Source organism: Thamnophis sirtalis, unplaced genomic scaffold (assembly GCF_051295495.1).
Source record: "Thamnophis sirtalis isolate CommonGarterSnake01/CBP01778 unplaced genomic scaffold, rThaSir2_p1.2 scaffold_2, whole genome shotgun sequence".
Taxonomy (NCBI): Eukaryota; Metazoa; Chordata; class Lepidosauria; order Squamata; family Natricidae; genus Thamnophis; species Thamnophis sirtalis.
The window spans coordinates 152,203,739-152,221,782 of NW_028261382.1; the positions used below are offsets into that span (position 1 = coordinate 152,203,739).

General features: G+C 40.1%; 1 protein-coding gene across 2 annotated transcripts in view; it reads right to left on the reverse strand.

Annotated features, from left to right (window-relative positions):
* Positions 1–18,044, reverse strand: part of DLGAP1 (DLG associated protein 1) — a 296,685-nt gene that overhangs the window by 11,712 nt on the left and 266,929 nt on the right. For both annotated transcript variants that reach the window (XM_087707223.1, XM_087707224.1), the window contains 3 exons: positions 17,125–17,495; positions 14,227–14,318; positions 2,861–3,282 (listed from right to left, as the gene is read on the reverse strand). In XM_087707223.1, the coding sequence (XP_087563349.1) occupies positions 2,861–3,282; positions 14,227–14,318; positions 17,125–17,495 (885 nt within the window). The remainder of the gene's footprint in view (positions 1–2,860; positions 3,283–14,226; positions 14,319–17,124; positions 17,496–18,044) is intronic.

Genomic DNA, 18,044 nt, shown 5'->3' on the forward strand with positions numbered 1-18,044 from the left:
TCACAAGGCATTTCAAGAATTGAAAGGAAGGGCGAGGGAAATAGAAGGGAGATGGTCTCCCAGCTGTGCATTAGAGGAGAATTTTGCACAAAGCCAAAAAATTGTTTGGGTGATTATACTGGTAAGAGAAGTTGCTTAAAAATTGTTTCATGATGCAATGTTAAAAAAATAGCCTGAATACTCCTTATTAAAACAGTACTCTATAATATCCCAATACTTTCTGGAGGAAAGAAGAGTGAGGAAAATAGAATGTGTTGAGTCTTCCCTTTCCAAATATTTAGTGATTTAAGACAAATTCTCAGATGGCTATGTGATGAATTTTGCATTGAGTTAGTTGAACAGAACAATACTGAATCCTTCCAGCTCAGTATGGCTTTCAGCACAGTACTGCCTTCATGCTTCCAGACTTCAAATCTATCCAGTGATTCTAGACAGTGAACCTTTGATGCTTGGTATGCAAAGTACATGCATTCACATTTCTTATACCTACTTCTTAAAGCAGTCTTTTCCAAATTTGAGTCTCCAGATGTGTCAGATTTAATTTCATTAATACCCATTCCCAAATGCCAAAAATATGTAACCAACTCCAAAACCAATGCTGATAGTTTATAAATGTCAGAAATGATATTGCCATGTCTTCCTGTTGGACATGCATCTAACCCAAAGCCTACTGCAGTTTTGCCTTATACCAATTTTATCTCTGATTTCTTTTACATCAGCCAAGTGAAGCATACACTTATGAGACAAAATGTTTATTATGTATAATGTTTAAGAATAAGCATTCTTGAACTATCTTTTTATCAATAATCAAAGCCCATTCTGGAGAGATGGCTCCCATTCTGAGGCTTCTGCTGGTAAACTTTGCTTGCCCATAGATAATTTCTTAATATGATGTAAAGAAAGTAAAATTAGAAGTAAAATTAAGCACATTTAATTCAGCTAAAATGTCACCTTATTTTTTTGCTAGGAAGAAAGAATGGACAGAAAAATATATTCCATTAAGCTGCACCTTCTTAGAAGTAAGTGTCCATATTCTAAAAGAAAATTGATGAATAAACATGTGCAACAAGCAGAAAACTAGTTGGAGGCCCAGGAGAAGATACCAAGGAAAAATCAACTCTAATCAGTTTATTATCCAGTACACTAGTTTCAGCTTCCTTGCTCTTGTTTATTCAATATTCTACTAACAACAGATATTTTTTAAAGGGGCATATCTATTTAACTACTGGCATTGTGTGCAAACTCTTGGTTCAAAATGTTTTTTTCTAAAACTTAAAGACACAGCTCCCATGGTACATGTGTGTTCCTATGCAGATTTGGCAATTTTATATTGATCATGAGCATTGATCTATGCTCAACAATTAATACAGACAGGCGTGGCTTTAATAAGTTAGTTATTACCACTATTACGAATAAGCAATTTCCGAGGAAACTAATAAAACTTTAATGCAATAAAACATGTGCAGAATTAACTAAATAACTTTTTCCAGATGTTTTTAACTCAGCCCCTGACTTATAACCTGTTTTTATATGCAACAGGAGGAGCAGCAGCAGCAGCAAACAACAAATTGCATTCATAACTGGAAACACTTTTTTCATTGTGACACTTTCTCTGAAAGATAATAACAAACATGTCCATGGAGCACACAAGACTCTGTCAAGCAGTCCTAAGCCATCTCCTCCAGACAGCTGTTGTACATAAAGAGGCATTGTCTGGAAAGGCTTGTATCATATTACTCCTAGCTTCGAGGTGGGATGGGAGAACATTCACTCTCAGCTGCCAAGATATTGAGAAAATTTCAGTCTTTGCAAGTTACAGTAAGCCTCAGTGTGGTGTAATGATTAAGATATAATGGACAAGCGCAGATCAGATAAAGGAGGAAGGGGGAGGAAGAGGAAGCTGTTTGAAGCCATTCTTAGCCATGGAAATTCCCTGTTGCTGTTGTGGGAAATCATTGAAAGGAAGAAGGCTCTGCATTAGGACTTTGCATTCAAAGTACAACATTTTATTCGGAATGTGCATGGACTAAAACCTTTGTAAATTCTGTTGGAAATGCAATGTATCTTTCTTGGTGTAAACTGCAAACTGCATCAGCCCCCCCACAGGGAACAGTTGCGTTAAGGTATTTCTAACATGTGCTACATTTTTCCCAATAATCTAATATTGGGAATATTAGCAAAGTAAAAAGAAGTAAATGCAAAGAAGTAATAACACATATGCAGGAAAGGAATTACAAAATGTATACAGATAGCCTTTGACTTACAACTGTTCATTTAGTGACTATTCAAAGTTACAGTGTCATTGAAAAAAGTGACATATGACCATTTTTCACACTTACGACCATTGCAGCATCCCCATGGTCACACGATCAAAATTCAGACACTTGGAAAACTGACTCATATTTATGATGGTTGCAATGTCCCAGGAATGTGTGACCACCTTTTGTGACTTTCTGACAAGCAAAGCCAATGGGGAAGCCAGATTCAGTTAGTCGTAAAATAGGACAAAATTCACAAATGTCTTGCTTAGCAACATAAATTTTGGCCTAAATTGTAGTCGTAGGTTGAGGACTACCTGCACAATGTCAGGCAAATGCTGTGTCAGATTTGGGTAAATGTTAGGATGCAAGAATGTAAAGGTGTCATTTGTAATGAAGTCAGCACACACTGGTTGTCACTTTGGTATCACTTCAATTTGGTATGGATGTTAGCGAAATGCACAGTGATTTTTGTGGGACTTTTCGCAACAGAGATATATTTTGAGAAGTTACATGCAGTATTGATTTTCCAATCTCTAGACTATTATTTAAAAGATAACAGAATAAAGACAACTTTTCTTGTTAGCACTGAAATTACTTACTTTCATCTGGAAGATGGTTTTCTTGTTCTTCTCTCTCCATTTGTTGGCACCAACCTTCCATACGTTCTCTTTCTGCTTGAAGAAGCTTCAGAAACCAGTGTCCATCTCTGTGGCACACGGACCTTTGTACAGCTTCAATTGGATCTTCAGTTATAGAATCAATCCAAGGATCCGGTGGAGGTAAAATGGAAGGATCAAAATCAGTGTCAAAGTCATCATCTACTGCGCATGCATGATAATGGTTTCCTGAGCCCTGTATGCTAACAGTGGAAGTGCTGATATCGCGGGAATATTGTCTCGACATTGGCCCAGAATATGATTGAACTTCTTGAGGGTCCATGGACATTTCAAAGTTCTCATGGAAATCCATGTCTGCTTGAACAGCTGTTGTAACACTATTTGATCGGGTAAACCTGCGGAAACTGAACAACACAAACAGAAAATTTAGCAATGCAGACATTCACAGGTGGGTATACTTTACAGACAACCAGATGCAACTGTACAATAGGGTAGCCTTAAATTCTACCAGATATTTTATAACATCAGCAATTGAAATAAACATATTTTCATTTTTGAAGGGGTCAAAAAGGCTTAGGTTTTGCAAGATTATGAATGAAAATATTATCACATTCATATTAATCCTTGATTTTGCATGTAATTCATTTTAGGTTTGAATCATAGTGATAATTCATTAGGATCTCCTTGAAAGTTTGATTTTTGTCTAATATCTAATGATATTCATTTTATGTAGGGAGTAGTAGTGATAGAAAAAACAATATTGAGAAAGAACAGAAATTAATATTTTCTCAGGTTACTCCCACCTTACTGCTACCCCCACATCTTGTAGACCAAAATCACAGGAATCTTTCCACAGGTGAATGACTGAGCCCAATTATTAGATTTCTATGCATGACAATATTTAGAATATTGTCCCTCTTTCATCATTCAAGGCACAGGAATTGCATAACACTGCCAGTTCTACCTCTTCTCATTTTCCCTTACATTTGATTATTTCTATATGTCTGTATTATCATAGAGCAGTATCTACTGTTACTGATTTCACTTGAATTTATATAAAATAGCTAGAAATTTCCATACAGTACAATTGAACTAAATTCAGTAATAGACATAGACACAAAGAGCAAGGTTTTCCCCAAGCCTAGCCTTTTGTTGCCCATGTCTAGAGGGTAACTGCAATGAAGACCTTTCTCTTCCCATAGAGTCTTTTCACAGGAAATGAGAACTCTGTAAATGGAGAGTCTCAAAAGATTAATAGGCTCTTCATTGTAGACATTAATTCTTTACAAGCAGAAGGGAAGAGACTGGGATAGGTTTAGCATATTGACTCAATGGCACTAGCAGCCTTAAGTATGTGTATCTCAGAATAACGGCCAATGAACTTAATGGGACTTCCTACAAAGTAAGCGCATGTAGTTTCCTTCAGTTATAGTCCAGAACAAAGGAGTCATCATTTCCTTTATGCAAACGGGGGAAAACAAAGCAGTCCAATAACAAATGCAGTTTTTCTGCAGCTTCCTTCCAATTTCCACAGAAGAGGCCCAGAAACGTTCACCTGAGACTAAGAAATTTAGCATTCTTAAACTCATTGGGATTTATAGCAGAGTAAGCATATATGGGTTTATACTTTTTCAGGCCAGTTTTTAAAAGTTTATAAGTGGTAGGAAGCTTTGTGGGAAGGACAATGATTTGGATAAATGTGTATGGTGGAATAATTGATATTAAAAGTGGGGTAAAATTAATTTCAATCAAAAGTCAATAATATTATGGTTTGACTTGTCTGTGTTTTTTTTAATGCATAGCTTTGATACACAATTGTGTCATATGCACAGAAAATCTTAAGACTGGTTTCATTGGGAAATGGTAACTTTAGATGATATATGCAGGCAGCTGGACAGTAAACAGAATTTGAGTGTACACATTTATAAATAGTATTTTATTTCACCTTAAATTCAGATAAGAAGATAAATGTGATAATTTTCTATGTTTAAATTAGGAAAATTAAAAAGACTGGTTATAATTAAAATAATAATGCTATTGGGAATGGCTGCACAACTTTCACATGGAACAGTGAGAAAAACATGCTGCATGAAAATACAACATTTATTCCTTTTGATCTTGAATTACAAATTTGCAACATGCAATTTATAACTCCATGGGGTTTGGAACAAAGTTAGTTTCTTATTAAAGCCCATCTCCATGACTTTGTAGCTTCCTCTTATTGGCAACCACTGTAAGACCTGGGATACCCATTGGGGAGTGGGAGGGTCAAAATGTCAAAATAAAGGTGTGACTGGATATTTACGTTTGTTGCATCTGTTAAAAGAGATGGAACTTCAATCATTTAGTTGCTACTGACGTTCCAATCCCTGAGGGATCATCAGACTGACCCTGGGTGTTTCAAAAGTAGCAGTGACAATGATGGTTACGTTGAAGTAAAGTTTACATGCAGTGGGTCAAATAGTTATGTGTAGAACTTGATTTGTTCATGTGACACGTCTACAGCGAGAGTTGCAGTGGCTTCTGGGTGCAATTCTAAGTGCTGGTTGCCACCTTTCAAGCTCTACATCACAGGTGTCAAAGTTGCTGCGTCACATTGCCATTACGTGACGTATTGCAACATTTTTTCCCACCGCAGAGCTGGGGTGGGCAGCTGCATGTGACATATCTGGCCTGCCTGGTTCCAGTTTGACACCCCAGAATCTACATGATTCCAAATTGATAGGGTATCTACAAGGCTGTCAGTTCAGAGTGGAATCTGTCATTTTGGAAGAGAATTAGAAGAGAAGGCTTCTCCAGAATCAGATCCCTGGGCATTGTTGTCATTGGAAACCAAAGGGAACAGCCCTTACCATTGTTGCCTCCTTCTTTGGAGCAACAAAGCCACAGAGATTAGGGTAGCTTTAACTCTTCTAGGATTCTGAAGGTCAACAAGATCTGGTTCTTCTAGATATTTTTTGTGGGATTGCTGTGAATTTCATTGCCTCTTAGGAAAGAGGTACCAGTTGACTATAGTATAATTGTTCTTGAATTCTGTTACTATATATGGGTGGGTGAAACCATGACTGTGTTTACAATCTTACTTCAGCCTTCCTTATTTTTACAGATCTGCAAAGGTTGTACATAGGAAGATTCTCACAAAGTTATTTTTTCATTACAATAGTAACTTCAATGGTTACTAAATGAGGCAGTCACTAAATGATGACCATCTGTATTGAGTTTTCTGCCATAGGGATTCATACATTCATTGGACAGATAATATATTCACACAACAGAATTTTGTGTTTTGATTTCCCATCAAACACAAAATACAAATTCTATGAACCTCTGTGAAGATATAGTATTGGAGACAGGCGTTGCATTTTAAAGCAAGGAATGTATCCCTCAGTTCTGAAGTTAAACTTGTATAACAAAAGTCAGGCTGTGTTGAACATGTAATAAGGAGTGCCCCAATTTTGTATGCCTTTGTATTTATTTATACAACACTGTGGCTAAGTCTTGCTGATTGGAATGTTCTTGGCACTGAAGCATGGAGCTACAATGGAGATTCATGTAATTCAATTTGATAAAAGAATAGAAAAATTCTTTCACTCATATTAACAAAATGTGAATCCTCAAAAATATCTATGATGACCTAGATTATTGTTGTTATTTTCATGAACAAAAAAGAAACAATAAGATGACGTATACAAATCTTTGTACAATAAAACTTCATTGCTGAGTTAGAGGTCTCACCGTTGTTAATAAACCAATATGAGTTTATTAGATATGGCTATATATGGCTCCAAACATATCAATGATTAGAAGTGAATATGCCTGCACAAACAAACTTCAAAAGTCAGGAATAACTTTCCAAGCCACTAGCAAACTTGGAAAACCCATAGTTGCTTTAATGATTTAAAGAGACCCCATTTGAATGCTTTTAACAATGCTACAGAGAGAGTGATCATTTTATGCAATTCTTTACAGAAGATCTCCATTCTAAATGTAGGAAAAGAACATGCAAAGACTAAACTGGAATTATTCGTCCATCGCTTTATCAATGAGGCGTGCACTCATTCATGTATTGCTACCTGTAATCCTTCTGGCTTAAATTAAATTTTCACAATTAAAAAAAATATTTGTTAAGAACTTGGCATGCTTAGCTTGATCCAGCTTAGTTATATCATTTGTGAAGATCTGGACTAGATATACAATACAATAGCAGAGTTGGAAGGGACCTTGGAGGTCTTCTAGTCCAACCCCCTGCCTCGGCAGGAAACCTAATACTGTTTCAGACAAATGGCTATTAACATCTTCTTAAAGACTTGGGGCATTCACAATTTCTGGAGGCAAGCTGTTCCACTGATTAATTGTTCTAACTGTCAGGAAATTTATCTTCAGTTCTAAGTTGCTTCTCTCCTTGATTAGTTTCAACCCATTGCTTCTTGTTCTACACACAGGTGCCTTGGAGAATAGTTTGACTCTCTCTTCTTTGTGGCAACCCCTGAGATATTGGAACACTGCTATCATGTCTCCCCTAGTCCTTCTTTTCATTAAACTAGACATACCCAGTTCCTGCAACCATTCTTCATATGTTTTAGTCTCCAGTCCCCTAATCATCTTTGTTGTTCTTCTCTGCACTCTTTCTAGAGTCTCCACATCTTTTCTACATCGTGGAGAAAACTGAAAGACCGTTGGCTTACCTGAATGGTCGTTCTCTAGGTGCTTCGGAGTGTCCAAGCACGGGTTAACTTCAGCTTGCTGCCCAAGGAACTGAGTTTAATTTTGATTGTAGCTCCGCCTCTTGGTTGCCTCAGAGGCTCCGTTTTAAAAAATGAAGAAGAACAATAGTCCATGACTCGAACTAGTCAGAGTCCAAGTCCAAGACATGAAGGTGCTAAAACACACCTCACGGCCCCACCTTAAGGGTGGGTTTGGACACTCTGCAGTGCCTAGAGAACAACCATTCAGGTAAGCCAATGGTCTTTCTCCTAGGCGCTGCTTGGAGTGTCCAAGCAAGGGACATGCCAAAGCTATGTCGAAGTCGGGAGGGAAGAACTGTCCGGGGCCGCGGTGTTTGCCACGACTCTCTGCAAAACTCTTCTCCCAAATGACGCCTCAGCGGAGGCGAAAGTGTCAAGTCTGTAGTTACGGATGAATGGAGACGGACCAGACCATGTCGCAGCATGGCAAATTTCTTCAATTGGTGCTTGAGTAGCCCAGGCGGCCGAAGTCGCTGCACTCCTCATAGAATGCGCTGTGATACGCGGAGGAATGGGTCTGGCCTGAGTTGTGTAAGCCATCTTGATGCTTGCTCTGAGCCAGCGTCCGATGGTGGAGGACGTGACTTTCTTTCCCATGGAGACCGGTTGGAAGGAAACAAATAAGGCCTCAGACTTACGGAAGGGAGCGGACAGCTTGATGTAGATACGCACCGCCCACCGCACGTCCAACTTATGCCATGTCACCTCTCTCTGGTGCCTGGGGTGAGGACAAAAGTCCGGAAGTATCACCTCCTGCGCCCTGTGGAAGACGGTGTTAATCTTCGGGACGAAGGCAGGATCCAATCTTAAGATGACCCTATCGGAGTGGAAGATGCAGAGGTTGCCTCTAACAGAAAAGGCGGCCAACTCCGATATCCTGCAGGCTGAGGTGATGGCGACCAGAAAGGCAGTCTTAAGTGTCAGGTGGCATAGACCCACCGTCCGCAATGGTTCAAATGGTGGTGCGGCAAGCTCCTGCAGTACAACAGTCAAGTCCCAGGTAGGGTACCTATGGATGGGGGGCGGACAGAGGTTGGATGCCCCTTTCAGGAAACCCTTTACCTGGGGATGCCTGGAAAGCGGTAGCTGAGTGTCAGAAGACAGAATGGTGCTCAGAGCAGCCACCTGTCTACAGAGCATGTTTGGCGCCAGCTGTTTGTCCAAACCGTCTTGTAGAAAGTCGAGGACCTGTGGGATGGTCGTGGACGAGGCCACTAGTTGATGGTTGATGCACCAACGGGAGAAGGCCAACCAGGTTGCCTCGTAGATTCTGACGGTGGAAGGTTGTCTAGAAGCTTGGATCGTCTGTATGACTCTGTCAGAAAAACAGGAAGCCTCAGGAGATCCCCCTCAAGTGCCAGACGAGTGCAGCCACTGGGGCTCTGGATGTTGGACGGCCCCCTGGCTGTGGGAGATTTGCTCCTGAGGTATGCGCCACGGCCGGGATACCGATACACTGACCAGGTCGGCGAACCAAGTCCTCCGTGGCCAGTGAGGCGTTACCAGAAGCACCTCCGCCCCCTCCTCCAGTAAATTCCGGATGACTTGTGGAATCAGAGGAAGAGGAGGGAAGGCGTACAGTCGGCCTGGAGGCCAGCGGGATCTTAAAGCGTCTGTGCCCTCCGCCCCGGGGCAGTAGAACCAGGTGAAAAACCGGGGCACCCATTGCTGTTGTATAATGTCAAGAAACAACTGGGGAGCCGGAACCAATTCCAGAGGCGGAGGCACCTCTTTAAATAGACCTGCGCCAGGATCTTGGGGCCCAATGGTAACACCAGCAGGCTGATCCGCGAGAACCTTGGCTACAGGGGCCGGGAGGCCCATCTGGGGCCCCACTGCCCGGGCCTTGGTGAGGATGGCCTTGAACATTGTGGGATTAAAGAGACCTGAACTGGTGGCTTGCTCAGTAACTGAGTCCTCATCATCTGAGAGAACCGGAATCTCTGGCTCAGTTTCCTCCAATTCCGAGACCTCGCTGATAGCCGTGGGCGCTGGAGAAGCTGCCCTGGCCTCAGCCACTTGGGGCCGTGCTGCAAGGCTCGAGGAAGGCGTGGCCGCCACAACGGGCAGTTTAGCTGCCAGCTGCTGCATGCCATCGGAAATGCCACGGGAAATGGCCCTAGATACCACATCCTCCATTGCCTTGGATAGCAAGGTCTCCTGGAGCTGAGGTGGGGGGGGGGGCTCTAATTCAGAAGGGGCTAGGGATTCCTCCTCAGCCCCAGAATCCATATCCCCCAGGGAATCCTCAGCCATGGAGTGTACTGGGGATCCCATGGATACCCTAGAAGGATTAGGGGAGAACCCAAATTCCTCAGTGGAAGGGCCTGGAGGAGGAGCTCCTTGCTGGGGAATGGCCAGGGAAGACTCACCCCCCTGCCTCAATGGAACTGGAGCCCCCGGAAAGTCTACGCTGTGCGCCCTGGGCTTTCTGGAACTGCTTTTCCAGGGCCTTCTGGCGTCACACAGCCATTTTCTCCTCAGCCTTGGAAGGTACCCCGGGTCTGGGCTGTTTCCCCTTAGAGGGAGCACCCACCCTATCACCCTTGGCTGCAGGGGCAGGCCTACTGCGTTTGTTGGGAGTAGGCCCTGTCAGGTTCTCCTCCTGTCTCTTCCCACTGCCACCCTGAGGGGCCTGTCTGCTGTTCCATTGGGGACTGGCTAGTATACAGGCCTGTAAGAGGGTGATGTAGGCTGGGATCAGGGCCTCTGATGGCTTCGGGCCTTCTGCTCTGGAGAGGAGAGACCGGGTAGGGCCGGCTAGAGAGTATAGCCGAGTGCCTGCAGATCTGTGCGAGCAGGTAGTTTGGCTTGGTGTGCCAAGGTTCCCTGCGGCCACAGCGAAAGAAGAGGATGGATAGTCCCTGTCTGGCCACCCAGAATGAGGTCCCATGCTTAGGGCTGCCCTCCGCGGCAATCTGCTGGGTGGACAAAGGCTGCACGGTGAATTTGGAGGCTCTGCAATGATTCGCGCCAAAACAAACCATCCCAAAATGGCGGCCGTTCGCACGTGCGCGCCTGGAGCAGCTTCGGGGCTTGCGGAGCCTAGCGCTCTTTGCAAGGGGAAGATCAGCTGTTTTAACTCACCCTCGCAGCGCGGGCGATGGCGTCGCGCTCCCCGACCCACAGCTCGACTCACGAAGGAGGTTAGGCTGGGAAAACTCCAGGCAGCCTGTCCGCGCTGCTAGCAATCACCCCCAATGCAAACGAACACAAAGGGAGAAGGCTAACCTAAACTACACTGTCTAAGCTAAAAACTCTAAGGGAATAACCCAAAGAAAAGAGAAAACTAAATTAAAAGGGAACTACAATCTCTCACAATAAAGGTCTGAGTCTAGCTTGATGCCCAAGAACTGGAGCCTCAGCAAAAAAAGTCCTATAGGGCGACTGAGTTTTTTGAAACTGAGCCTCTGAGGCAACCAAGAGGCGGAGCTACAATCAAAATTAAACTCAGTTCCTTGGGCAGCAAGCTGAAGTTAACCCGTGCTTGGACACTCCAAGCAGCGCCTAGGAGAATGCAGTATTCCAAGTATGGCCTTACCAAGGCATTATAAAGTGGTATTAACCCTTCACATGATCTTGATTCTATCCCTCTGTTTATGTAGCCTAGATTTGTGTTGGCTTTTTTGGCAGCTGCTGCACACTGCTGGCTCATATTTAAATAGTTGTCCACTAGAACTCCAAGATCCCTCTCACAGTTACTACTATTGAGCAAGGTACCACCTATACTATACCTGTGCATTTGATTTTTGTTGCCTAAATGTAGAACCTTACTCTTTTCACCATTGAATTTCATTTCATTAGATAGTGCCCAATGTTCAAGTTTGTCAAGATCCTTCTGTATCTTTAGCCTGTCTTCTGGAGTGTTGGCTATTCCTGCCAGCTTGGTGTCACCTGCAAATTTGATGAGTTCCCCATTTATTCCCTCATCCAAATCATTGATGAAGATGTTGAAGAGTACTGGACCTAAAATGGAGCCTTGGGGTACTCCACTGCATACTTCCCTCCATGTAGATGCAGTTCCATTGAGGACTACACATTGAGTTGCAGTTGGTCAGCCAGTTATGAATATAAAGACCTTGCTGTCAGTGGCATATTGCTTTACCAGCAGTGAGTTTTATCAATGTTCTTATATTGTTCTTAGAGTAAAATCCCAACAATTTCCTCATTTTGTTGTGTTTTGAACATATGTGCCTTTGCATTCATTTATGCCTCGCAGGCAGGATATTATATGGTATAATAATTGTAGCCTCTGATTACGATAACAGTTACGTGGCCTATGGTGCAGAAAATCATGAAATCATGGACTGCTAAATTCCTATACAACACAAAACAGACTATTCCAAATAGTAGCAGCAAACTTATGTTTCACACTCTTTTTTTACGCCCCTTAAAAAAGAAGTCAAATAAGATTCTTCTTTTGCACAACAGTGCCAAACAATTTACAGCTGTTTTTGATTATTATATACTTGTTTATCATGTCTTGAAATTTTAATCACAAAAATTTATATCAATTGGCTGACTTATAGCTGAAACAAATACACGTGTAACTGAGCTGACTGGAAGTTACAGATGGTAAATAGCAACAGTATTGATGATTTCAACCTGCCTCATTATTATCATTTAGAACAGGTGGTGGTTACTAGATAAGTCCCAGAAAATGATAGTGATATGAAGCAGGAAATGAAAAACTTTTCAGCTGATGAACCCACAGTTGATGAAAATTAGCGAGTTCTCTGCTTTGCTGTTTAGTTTTAAATTGCAGGCAACACTGTAGGCAACTTTTAAAGGAAAATCTTGTATGCAAGGACAAGATTGCAACTGCAATCTTGATGGGAATTATTGAAAATTGTCCTCCCTGTGAACATACATTATATCAAAGTTTATCTAAAAGATAACCCAGCTGTTATTCATGCCTTATATCAATCAACATCCAGGCTAATTACTCATAGGAAATATCTTTTCTACACCAGGTAGACAGTGACATTATTCTAAATTATTCAATGCTCTCATTTCACGGCACGCTGGTAGCTGTCAATTACTGATAGGTTGATTTTTCAAGATACAATTGGACCAGATAATACTTAGATGGAAGAATACTGGAAATCCAAGGCTAGGGTTGTACTGATAACTTCAAAATACATCCCAGCAGGTCACGGGCATCCTCCCAGTTTCATATGTCAATCAGAAACTGAGACTTAAGTCTGACTTGAATTGTGAGCAATATTTATTCAGAAATAAATCCTAGACTTCTTGGACTTGTTTCCATGTAAATAATGCAAAAAGCATATTTTGTCAGTAAAAGAAGGAAAACATTCTTGGCATTTCCAGTCTCTTGAAGAATCCATGCCATCTCCCATAGTGGCCTAATAAATAACCTTTATCCCACAAACTAGCACAATTTAGGTATCATCAGGGAGTCAAAAGGTCTTAATTAAATGTAGATTTGTAGATTTATTTATTTATAGGCCGCCCTTTTCCCTGAGGGGACTCAGGGCGGCTTACAATCAAAAAGGAAGGGGAGTGTAGGACAATACAAAAAAGAAATGTGCACAAAGTAAATTAGACAGTAAAACTCAACATTCACTCAGCATTCGGGAGGGGCAAAAATAAGATTATCCCCAGGCCTGACGGGCTAGCCAGTTCTTGAGGGCTGTGCAGAAGGCCTGGACGGTGGTGAGGGTACGAATCTCCACGGGGAGATTGTTCCATAGTGTCGGAGCCGCAACAGAGAAGGCTCTCCTCCGAGTAGTCGCCAGTCGGCACTGACTGGCGGATGGAATACGGAGGAGGCCAACTCTATGCGATCTGATGGGACGCAGGGAGGTAATTGGCAGAAGGCGGTCTCTCAAATAGCCAGATCCACTACCATGGAGCGCTTTATAGGTGGTGAGTAGGACCTAAATCACAAAACAGTGAAATAACACTAGCAAAATGCAAAAGTTGTTGAATTGGTGTGCCATATTATGACTTAGAAACTGGATGCCATTCTGCAATTCAAAATACCAATTGTTTGGGAGATGTCACACTAAAAGCAATGGTCACTGCTGGAAATTCTGCAATCTCCAAAGTAAGGGCTGGGTTTACACTATGTAGATGTTGATAATGTACTGAAATTTTATTGTGTGTTATGCTTTAAGATACTTTACTTATCTGAAAAAAGGCTCAAATTTACAATGATGTCTCCCCAGAAAAGGAAGATTACATAGAAATGTAATATTTTTTTAGTCCATGTTGCTAAATTTTCAGATATTTTGAGATTATTATAATTTAATTCATAGAGTTTTTTTTAGGTAAATCAATTAAAAATGACATGCTCAAGTTCTATTATGGCAATATTAGAAGGAATGGCTGAATCAGATAATCAGACAGAGTTAGCAGTTGGACAGATGCCTTGATAATCACCACTGCATATAGACATTTGTATTCTCTAACATTGGCCTTAAAATAAGAAAGATACCTCAAGAGAATTTCAGTTTATCTACATGGACTGCAGAAATGGAACCTGGACTTTTCAGTATTTCATGAAGGTTTTTTTAAACCATCATAAATGTAGCTGCAAATTATTGATACACTTAGGATACAAAATTAATACTTGCTTACCATTTTTCCTCCTCTACTTGAACACCTATGGATTGGAACTTACTGCACACTCTGGTTTCACCAGAGCTAGAGGATTCATCTCCACCATCAACCTGCAGAACAACCAAATTAAAATAGAATAAAAGGCAATGTGAAACTTTACTTGAAAATGTGTTCTTTAAAAACCGTATCTTACCACTTCATCTCTGTTTTACTGTTGTGTTTTGTTTAAAGCTCCTATATAAGACAGGATAAAATTTTCAGCAATATTTCAATATATTATTTAGAAAATGAAACAATTTGATTCCTGCACTAAATCTATCTTTAGAATAGAATAGAATAACAGAGTTAGAAAGGACCTTAGAAGTTTCTAGTCCAACCCCCTGCTTAGACAGGAAACTCCACACCACTTCAGACAAATGGTTATCCAACATCTTCTTAAAAACTTCCAGTGTTGTAGCATTCACAACTTCTGGAGGTTTTGTGAAATAGATGTACCTTATAGTTCATAACTTGCACCAAGAGCTTAAAAGTAAAGAAACGCTATTATCGTTAAAATGTACATAGAACCTCCTGTAACTGAATGTTCATTCTGTGCATTTGTTTAACTAATCTGTAAAGGTATTTAGAATATCAACTGTGGATAATGAAGCATTTTTATTTAAAGAAAATATACAATATACTATTATTTACCTTTCTGAAAGGGGTTTATCTCATGCAGTGATTTAGTTCCTAAAAATAACAAAATATGTCACAGGAGAAGAACATTTTTTTAGCTGTTCTTCAGATGCAGTTCTGTAGTTCCCTGTTCTTTACACAGTCGCACCTGAAGACTAGAAAGTGTTCTAGAATGGCAACCATATAGTAGGTGGATTTGATTCCTGGCTATAATCAACAGAAAATGGAAAGTGCTCTATTGTATATAAGCCACTATATCCAGGATGAGAAGAATGAGAATCAATATCATACAATAGCGGAGTGTTGGAGACCAGTTCAGGATCCTATTTTACCATGAAGCTTACTGGATTTTAAACCAACCACTACCTCTCAGCTTAACTCCTTGTAGATTTGCTATAGGAAATTAATATTAGTGCCTCTTTAAACTTTTTGGAGAAAGACAGCATATACATTAAAAAATAATGGGTAGTTTGCTTATCTGCTTATTCCCTTTTTTAAGGGTAAATGTATAACTAGCTTCATAGTAAGATCCATTTTTCAAATGCCAACTATGCTCATGTATCTATTGAATATTACATTTCTTAGAATTTGTTTGTTTCCTTGGACAAACCTATAGTTGAGGAGAAACACTGCTGGTATAACATCATCTTTTCTGGAAAACTTCACTGTAATATGAAATCCAAATTCCAAATAAGAAACAGGAGAAAATGTATAGATTAACAACACAAGGTATCAGAGAAAGAGTTGCAATGGGTTTTTTTATTGTACCTTCCAAGAAATTGCTACCTTTAGTGTAGCCTCCCTTCCTACTTTTGTGTAGGAAAATTTTGCAAATAATATATTGTTTGTTTTCTTCCTTTCTTTTCTTTCCACATAAATAAACTATAGCCTTAAGTGGCTTGATAGTTGTTTAAACAACATTCATAATTCTAAATGTTTGTACATCCCAGCTTAACAGCCTATTGACCACAAAGAAAAGAAAAGAGGTTACTTGAATTGTTAACAGCCTGCCCATCTGTGATTGGTAATTCATTTAAAAAGCAAAGTTCTGAAGAAAAATAGTAAGATAACAAAGAATAGTCTGCCTTAATTCTAAGCAGGGCAAATAATATTAACCGTAGCTCTGATATAATAAAGGAACTGTATCTCATTTATATTCTTTCTTGGCCTGGACTTTAGTTAAGTTTTATTTGTTGAATTTCTTGCTCTGCCAGTGTAATAAAAATCTAATCTATTTGTACAAGGAGTGACAACTGAGATAATTTGACAGGTGTTTTTAGGGAGCCAGATTAGAATCGGGAACTGGATGAAAACCTCTGCTCAGCCACTAAACTCACTTCGGCATAATCAGAAAGATGTGGAAAGAATGAAATTGGAGGGGGGGAAACTCATATGTGCCATCCTGCTTAGAGAAAGAGTGGATAAAATACAACATTAGAAACAAGATCAACTACCACTGTTTGCTAGGCTGTCTGTTTCACCTTGTTCAAAGACTTCCCTAAAGCCACTGCAACAGTTTGTCTGCTCTGTAGATTCCGGAACCTTTTGTAAGAGCAATAATTTCTTTTTTAATGTTTAGGATTGTTCCATTTGATCTTGTGCTTTCAACTGAAAAGGGCGCTTAGCTTCAAAATGCAAAGACAGAGGATCACCCAGGTAAATACTTCATCCCATGGTGAAGCTGGTCATTTTAGGGAGAAAGTTAGTTTCTCATCTGTTTGAATAAACTCAGAGTATAATTTATTTAAAAAAGGGTGAATCAGACAGACCATCCTTGGGCCCTCCCTGCTGATTTAAACAGCTAAATAGAACAAAGCTGCTGCACTGAAGTGAGTAACATGTGATGCATGAATAAGCAGTGACAATTCAGCTAAACTGGCAGAAAACATGTCTCTGGTGATAGTGCAGTGTAAATCACTGCTTTACACATTCCCTTTCAATGATTTCATTCATGATTTCCTCACTCCTGCAGGGTTATGAATCAGAGGTTTAGGTTCCTATGTGCTCATTCAAATAAGAATATATTAAACAGCTAGAAGCTTCAATAAATCCTTACATATAATGAATGAAAACTGAAGGCTTAAAGTGATTCTAATTGCCATGAGTTACCAAAACCAAAATAAAATAGGAGAACAACCAAAACCAAGAGTTTAATGATTGGCCTGTCCGAGTGGCTGAAAAATGACTCTCCACACCAGTTAAGACATAGAACTGTAAGATAGTTCCTTATTTTGTTTATACCTGAATTCCAATGGACAGACATCTGTTTTTCTTGAAATGATCTCTTTTTCTGTCATCTGCAGTTACTGTTGCAATGGTAGTAGTGGTGGTGACAGTAGCTGTGTTGTTGCCCATATGTTGACTGGCAGGACCATGGATCTGTGCGTTAGCTGCTTCAATAGCAGCAGTGAGTGCTTTCATACTGTCCAAGCTTTCAGTAGAATTGCTAAGTCCTGACTGACTGATATCGCCCCTTGGTCCATGTCCATCCATGTAGGCATCTTGGGCAGATTCTGTGCTGCTCTGGGCTGTGATGGAAATAAAAGGTTTGGTGGTGGTTCTTGGTGGGACAGGAGGTGGTGTCTTCTTATAGGTGGTAATGCAAGAGGAAACTACAATGCAAACACATATGGACATATGTAATTAGTATTTTTTTCATAAAAACATAATAACAATTTGTTTATACAGGAATGGAAAACCTTCTACCATAAAGTCACTAAACCTTTGTGACCAAGTTCAGAAACACAGAAATAAAATACTTTTTAAAAATTGCAACATTTAAATATGGTTAATATACAGATAGTTAGACTTTATTGGTAGTACATATTTGTTTATAATATTTATAATTACCATTAACAAATATGATAAACTACTAATCCCATTCAAATAATACATTATTTATTACTAACCATAATCAAGAGGCAGAAGCACTTTATCATATAATTTTAACTGTACATCTCTGTGCTGCCCTACTTGCGTAAAACTGAATTATAGAATTTTCTGTTTATTCTATTCTGTTTTATTCAAGGTCATTCTGGCATTACAGTAACACTTCAAATTCAAATAATCCTGCTTCTTGAAAATTTTGATATCAAGTGATAATTAAATTTATACATATTTAATTAGATTTGCATTCCCTTGAGCAACAATGGATATTGATT